The sequence below is a fragment of the Macrotis lagotis genome, chromosome 6, assembly GCF_037893015.1.
Source record: "Macrotis lagotis isolate mMagLag1 chromosome 6, bilby.v1.9.chrom.fasta, whole genome shotgun sequence".
NCBI lineage: Eukaryota > Metazoa > Chordata > Mammalia > Peramelemorphia > Peramelidae > Macrotis > Macrotis lagotis.
Genome location: NC_133663.1, coordinates 233,318,622 through 233,326,510, shown reverse-complemented (window position 1 = coordinate 233,326,510; position 7,889 = coordinate 233,318,622). Strand labels below are relative to the sequence as shown.

The 7,889-nt window shown below is 34.7% G+C and overlaps 1 protein-coding gene across 1 annotated transcript; it reads left to right on the top strand.

Annotated features, from left to right (window-relative positions):
• The first annotated feature begins 6,844 nt into the window (after positions 1-6,844).
• Positions 6,845-7,146, top strand: LOC141492068 (short coiled-coil protein). Its single transcript, XM_074192708.1, has one exon. The coding sequence runs from the start codon at positions 6,901-6,903 to the stop codon at positions 7,144-7,146; it is 246 nt and encodes an 81-aa protein (XP_074048809.1). The 5' UTR covers positions 6,845-6,900.
• Positions 7,147-7,889: the final 743 nt, after the last annotated feature.

The following is a 7,889-nucleotide window of genomic DNA, read 5'->3' as shown; positions in this document are numbered from 1 at the left end:
TTAAATTTTAAAAAATGACTATCGCGTGTTAGTCCCAAATCTGTCCTGCTTTTTCTGTATATATCTCTCTGATCTTCCTTCTGTTGTCTCATTGATGCTCTTTTCTTTTTTTTCTCTAGACTTCTATTCTTAGGTATCTTTTATCTCACTGAAAGATATTTTGGATATAGTTCCAAATTGCTTTTATGGCTAGACCAATTCAATATTGCATCACTGTAACTGTATTTTTCCAGATTTCTTCTACTAAATTATCATTTTCCTTTTAAAAAATATTCTATTTGCCAGTCTGCTGACTGTAAGAGATATTTTAACTCTCATTAATGATTTGGAATATGTTTTATACAGTTGTTGACAACTTGACTTTCTTCTTTCAATAACTGCCTTTTCAAATCTTTTGGTCACTTAATCTTCTTTTAATATATTTGAATTATATACCTATAGCTTTGATATCAGATTTTTAACAGAGAAGCTTTACAGTGTAAAGATTTCCCCAGCTGTTTCATGTTTTTTAAAAGCATTGATTTTGTTTGTACAAAACCTTTTAAATTTTTATCTCTTATAGATTCTCTTTATTCCTTATTTAGTCATTTTTTCTGCCATCATTCTCAGTTGTGAAAGGCATCTCATTCCATGATTCTCTAATTTGTTTATGTTATATCTAAGTTACATATAAATTTGGAACTTACTGGGTTATAGGTGTGAGATGATTACTTCCAGGCTGCTTTCCTTGCAGTTTTTGTCAAATAAAAAGTCCTTACCCAACTTGTTATGGTCTTTGGGTTTATTAAACATTATGTTGCAATACATATATTTATTTCTCAATCTGTACCTAATCTGTTCTATTGAGAAACTTTTTAATTTTTTTAAATAAGAGAAATGAATTGCTGTTTTGTGGTATCATTTGAAATCTAATATTGCAACCCCTCCTTTATTTCCTTGGAGATTTTTTTACCTCTTGTTCATATGCATATATATGCATACATATGTGTGTATGTGTGTGTGTGTATAAGGCTGTTTAATTATTTTTTAGTTCTATAAAGTAGACTTTTGATTTATTGATTGATACTGTATTTGTAGATTAGAGTGAATATTGTGATTTTTGTTGGTTAGTATGCTCTAACCATAAAAATAATGTTTCAAATTATTTTTTTCTCTTTAAGAATGTTTTATAGTTTTATTCATGTAGTTCTTCTGTGTGTGTGTGTGTGTGTGTGTGTGTGTGTCTTTGGCAGATGGAATCCCAAATATTTTATATATTCTTCAGTTATTTTGGACATAATTTCTGCATTTCATCCTCCTAAATGTCTGATGATTGGTATAGTTTATTTTATATCCTGCTACTTTGTTAAAGTTATTATTTCAATTAACTTTAATTCAACCTTAGAGATTATTTAAATAAACCATTATAACATCTGTCAAAGGTGATATTTTGTTTCTTCTTGCTCATGTTTATTTCCCTAATTTCTTTTTCTTAGCTGCTAGAGGTAGCATACCTAGAGCTCTACTAAGTAATGGTATAATAATAGATGCTCTTTTTGCATCACTGGGCTTATTGGGAATACTTCTAGCACAGAGATTCTTGATTTTAGATAACTATGGCTGTATTAAGAAGATTTGCATTTATTTATCTTTTAAAAAGTTTTAAACATACATAAGTAATTTTAAAATCAAAAGCCTTTTCTGAATCAATATAATCATATAATTTTATTGTTTATGATTAATATAGACTATTATATTTCTAATTTTCCTAATATTGTATCATCCTGAATGGGAAACTAGGTGGTGCAGTGGATACAGAGCAGCTAGGTGACTCAGGGGATAAATCACTAGCTTTGGAGTCAGGAGGCTGGAGTTCAAATTCAGCCTCAGACACTTGACACTTAATGCTTGTCCTTCATTTTTGAAGAAAACCATGATACCGGGGCGGGGGGATGCCATGACAAGAACATGAATTGAATTTGAGTGAGGGGATGCTGTGCTAAGTCACTAGCCCCACTTTCTCCTTCAGAGCCATCTGAGTTCAGTGGCCAGATATGAATCAATTACTGGAGATGACCCTGGATATGAGGCAGTCATTTGGATTTGATTCAAATCCAGTCAGCTGGATTTGAACTCCTGTCCTCCTGACTCCAAGAACAGTGCTCTATTCACTGTGCTGCTCTGTACTTGACACTTAGTTAGCTGTGTAATGTTGGGCAAATCATTTAACTCTGATTGCCTGGCATCCAGGGTCATCTCCAGTTGTCTTGATTCATATCTGACCACTGGAGCCAGGTGACTGTGGAAGAGAAAGTGAGGTGGGGGGAGGCAGAACCAAGATGGTGGCATGGTCCTGGAGCTTTTCCCTATCAAAGATAAATGAAGTCTCTGCACTGACATTAAAGCTACAGATCCCATCAAGAAAAAGAGAAGATCTAAAGAAGTTTTCAGTAGTAGACATCGTGGAGATTCTTCAGTGAAAGCATGTCTCTTTGGGGGAAAAGGGGAAGTAAAGCCAAGTGAGGCTGGAGAGGGGGAAAGCCAGCATGAAGCAGTAAGCCACTGTGCAGTCCAGGTCCCCTCAGCTTGACAATAGCATGGGACAAGGCAACTAGGTAGCAAGCTAGGAGGGAGGGTGCCAAACCCCAAAGAAATTCTGAATCCTGGAAATACCAGAGCAAAAAACAAAAGGTTTGGGAACAAACCACTGCATAGGCAGAACCTGAGCATAAAGGAGGAAATAAATGTCTGCAAAGGCAAGGCTTAGACAGCATAGCAACATCTCAACCAACAACAAGCCAGGAATCAGAATCCCACTCCAGCATAAAATCCTTGGATCTATACTCACAAACCCCAACAGCAGAGCTAAAATAACAAAGATGAACAAAAACGCTAAAAGAGCACTCTCTATAGAAAACTACTTTGCAGATAAAGATAATAACAATGTCATGCCTGAAGAAATCAGTGAAAAATTGTCACAGGATAAATCTCAAAAGCATCCATAAATTGGACTCAAATTGAAAAGTTCATAGAAGAGCTTAAAAAAAGAATTTAAAAACCAAAGAAGAGAGGAAGAAGAAAAATGGAAAATTATAAAAAACTGACCAGAGAAATCAACTCCATTAAAAGTAAAAATACCCAACTGGAAAAGCAAACAAATAAGCTAATTGAAATAAAACCCTAAAAATTAGAATTGAACAAATAGAAACCAATGGATCTATGTGACTACAAGATTTCATCAAACAAAATAAGAAGTATGAAAAAAATTGAAGAAAAATATCAAGTACTTTTTTAGGAAAAGCAAATGATCTATAGATCCAGAAGAGATAATATATGACTCATCAGGCTACCAGAAAGCCTAGATCTAAAAAATAACCTGGAAAATATCATTAAGGAAATTATCAGGGAAAACTGTCCAAAAGAAGACAACATAGACATTGAAAGAATAGAAGAGACTTCAGAACAAAAACTCCAAGGGCTGTTATAACCAAATTCCAGAACTCTCAAATAAAGGAGAAAATTCTGCAAGTAGCAAAAGGGAAGCAATTTAAATGCCAAAAAAACCCCACAATCAGACTCACACAGGACCTATCAGCCTAAACATTAGAGGACTAGAGGAACTGGAATACCATATATTGGAGGGCAAAGGACCTGGGATTACAACCAAGAATTTACTGCTCTGCAAAATTCAGCATATACTCTCAGGGGAAAGATGGATGTTCAATTATAAAGAGGTCCCAAAATTTCCTGACAAAATGACCAGAACTGAATAGAGAATCCAATTGCCAAATACACAAATCAAGAGATCCATAAAAAGGTAAATGAAAAGGGGAAAGACAAAGCAAAACAAAACAAAAATGTTAGTGAAGACCATCAAATTGTATACAACCCTAAAAGGGAAGATATAACACTTATAACCCTTGATAATTGTGCTTCTCTTAGGATAATTAAAGGGTTGAATATAGTTGAAGAGATTGGACTTAAAGATATGGGTATGGTTGGATCTTGTCTCTCCATTGAAGAGGTTCAAGATGATATCATTATGTTTGAGACAAAAATCCCTGATGAGAAGAAGGGGTGTTTACTCTAAATTTAAGTGTCTCAGTTTCCTTTGACCTACTCAAATTCTGTTGCAATCACAAAGCTTAACACTTTCTCTGATGAGGGCATCAGAAACTGGGTGGTCCTAAGTAAGTGTCTCCCATAACTTACAATCAGTTGTAAAATTTTTAAGGGAGATATTAAGAGCAACCCAGTACTTAGAGCCTTTTGGCATTCCTATACTTATCCATACTTTACTTAACAAAGGTTTAAGTACCCTGGGTAGGGAGAGGGGGGCAAGTATGGGAGAAAATATGCTGAGGGGAGGAGTACAAATAGTTCATATATTGATTTGGTTTTGGATGATTCTTTGGCTCATGAGGGTTGAATGTCCTTAAAGGGTACTTAAAAAGGGATGAGGTAAAAATGATTATAATTTGATGTAATTCAAGACTCATAAATAGTTTACTTCTAATGGGACAGAAGAGGAGATGGTACTAAGTGACTTTGAGACAATGCAGCTTATCCAACAATCAATCAATATGTGATGGTACTTTGATAACTTTTTGAGTTTATCAAGCAATCAATTAATCAAGCTGTGATTGATGATACCTGATTAATAGTACTTGAGAGATAAATAACACCAGGTGAAAAGGCACAAAGATTCATAATTTTAGAGGGAAACACGGGAGAGTGAGAACACTGAGTAAATTCTATTGAATAGATTTGTCCTGGAGAGGGAATAAGTTACATTCCTACCTGGTTTAAAAAATCTATACTACTACACAGGGAAGGAGGGGAAGAGAAATATAAGGAAAGAAGGGACTGAGAAAAGGGAAAGTGAAGGTATAAGTGAAAATAACCTGAAAGTTAAATTTTAAAAGAAAAGTTTAAGGGAAAAGGGAGTAAACGTTTGGTGAGGAGGAATAAGAGGAAAGGAAAGAGAAAAACATAAATGGGGAAAGATAGCTTAGAGGCAAATACAGAATTAGCAATCATAACTGTCAATTTGAATGGGATGAATTGTCCTATAAAATGGAAGTGTATAGCAGAATGGATTAAGAACCAGAATCCTACAATATGGTGTTAACAAGAAATACATGTGAAGCAGAGAGATACACTCAGGGTAAAGGTAAAAGGATGGATCAAAATATATTATGCTTCAGCTGAAAAGAAAATCAGGAGTAGTGATTCTGATCTCAGATAAAGCAAAAGCAAAAATAGATCTCATTAAAAGGGATAAGGAAGGAAACTATGTCTTCTTAAAAGGTACCATAGGTAATGACACTATGTCATTATTAAACATGTGTTCACCTAGTGGTATAGCATCCAAATTCCTAGAGGAAAAGCTGAGTGAATTACAAGGAAACATAGATAGCAAAATTTTAATAATGGGGGACTCAGCCTTCTCTCAGATTTAGATAAATCTAAACACAAAATAAATAAGAAGGAAGTTAAGAAAGTGAATGTAATCTTAGAAACTTAGATATGATAGACCTCTGGGGAAAATTTAATGGGGATAGAAAAGAAGGTACTTTTTCTCGGCAGTACATGGAATCTAGATCAAAATTGACCATATACTAGGCCATAAAAACCTTATAATAAAATAGAGAAAATAAATGCATACTTCTCAGACCATGATGGAGTAAAAATTACATGTAATAAAATATCATGGGAAGATAAATCAAAAACTAATTGGAAATTAAATAATTTTATTTATTTATTAATTTATTTTTTAAAGATTTTATTTGTGTTTTGAGTTTTACAATTTTTCTCCCAATACCCTCCCTCCCACCATGGAAAGCAATCTGTCAGTCTTTATTCCATTTTCATGTTGTACAATGATCCAAATTGAGCATGATGGGAAAGAAATAAGGAAGAAACAAAAAGTATGAGATAAAAAGATCAGACAATAAGATATCTGTTTTTTTCTAAATTAAAGGGAATAGTCCTTGAAATTTGTTCAAACTCCAAGGCTCTTTATCTGGATACAGATTGTATTCTCAATTGCAGACAGCCCAAAATTGTTACTGGTTGTTGCATTTATGGAATGAGCAAGTCCATCAAGGTTGAACATCACCCCCATGTTTCTGTTAGGGTGTACAGTGTTTTTCTGGTTCTGCTCATCTCACTCAGCATCAGTTCATGCAAATCCCTCCAGGCTTCCCTGAATTCCCATCCCTCCTGGTTTCTAATAGAACAATAGTGTTCCATGACATACATATACCAGTTTACTAAGCCATTCCCCAATTGAAGGACAATAACTTGATTTCCAATTCTTTGCCACCACAAACAGGGCTTCTATAAATATTTTTGTACAATTGGTGTTTTTACCCTTTTTTTGTCATCTCTTCAGGGTATAGACCCAGTAGTGGTATTGCTGGATTAAAGGGTATGCTCATTTTTGTTGCCCTTTGGGCGTAGTTCCAAATTTCTCTCCAGAAAGGTTGAATGAATTCACAGCACCACCAACAGCGTAATAGTGTCCCAGATTTCCCACAACCCTTCCACCAATGATCATTATCCTTTCTGGTCATATTGGCCAGTCTGAGAGGTGTGAGGTGGTACCTCAGAGAAGCTTTGATTTGTGTTTCTCTAATAATTAATGATTTAGAGCAATTTTTCATATGGCTATGGATTGCTTTGATTTCCTCATCCATAAATTGCCTTTGCATATCCTTTGACCATTTGTCAATTGGGGAATGGCTTTTTTAAAAAAAAAAACATAGGGCCCAGTGGCGCTGGTGGTTGGGCTTCGGGCTCAGGCTCCGGACCTCAGCTCCGGACCTCAGCTCCATCTGATACCTCCCCCTAGCACCTCCGGCGGCAGAATATTCATCAAAGATCCTATATTCAAGAAAAGGTGTACATTCTCAGAGGATGAATGCTGTCATGGATGCTGTTGAGGCTGAGAATCAGGTGGAATTGGAAGAGAAAACACGACTTACAAATCAGGTGTTGGAACTGCAGCACACACTTGAAGATCTTTCTGCACGAGTAGATGCAGTCAAGGAAGAGAATCTGAAACTGAAATCAGAAAACCAAGTTCTTGGACAATATATAGAAAACCTTATGACCGCATCTAGTCTTTTCCAGACAACTGACACAAAAAGCAAAAGGAAGTAAAGAGTTAGTCCCTGGTTTACTTTTTGGTATTGCTGCTGGGCTTGCTTTTCTCCTTTTCAATCTGCATAGGTTCTCTACAGAATAAAAAACACTAGTTTGTGGCATAGGCAAGTTGAGACCACTAACATAATTGGAGGTACCAGTGAGTTTATGTATATGTTAGACTTCAAAATGTGTAAATATATTGTAGACAATATTAGAATTGCATATATTTGTTAAGAAAATATGAAGATAAATGTTTGTCAATATTGGATTTAATTTATAGGGTTAAACAAATGGCTAACTTGTATAACAGAATCACTTAAAGCTAGAAGTTAATAAAATAACTTCTGTTTTGTGGAAATGTGACCAAAATCATATTCTAAAATGTATAGCTTTATCAAACTTGCCAACCATCTTTTCATTATTATCTTCTTATCACCTCTTTTCATTATCATCTTCTCATCACCACTTACCCTAACATGTAGTCACTTAATCTATATACCTATTTAGATAGAAGAACTAAATAAAAACTTTTTTCAACTGGGACATATAAAATTTGATGAGTTAGGTCTCTTGGCTTGCCTCTAATAGACTAAAGAAAATAGACAAATGATATTAAGAACCTTTATTTGATATGAGAAATTTGTTACTCATAATCATAATAGTAACACATTTCACAAAAATAATTCCAGATTACATCTCAAAAGTAAATATATGAGCAAACTATAAACAAATTAACTCCAAATCTATCCCAGTCCTTG

What these genes read in the sequence shown, in the direction of transcription:
- LOC141492068 (XM_074192708.1), top strand. Translation starts at nt 6,901, where the DNA reads ATGAATGCTGTCATGGATGCTGTTGAGGCTGAGAATCAGGTGGAATTG.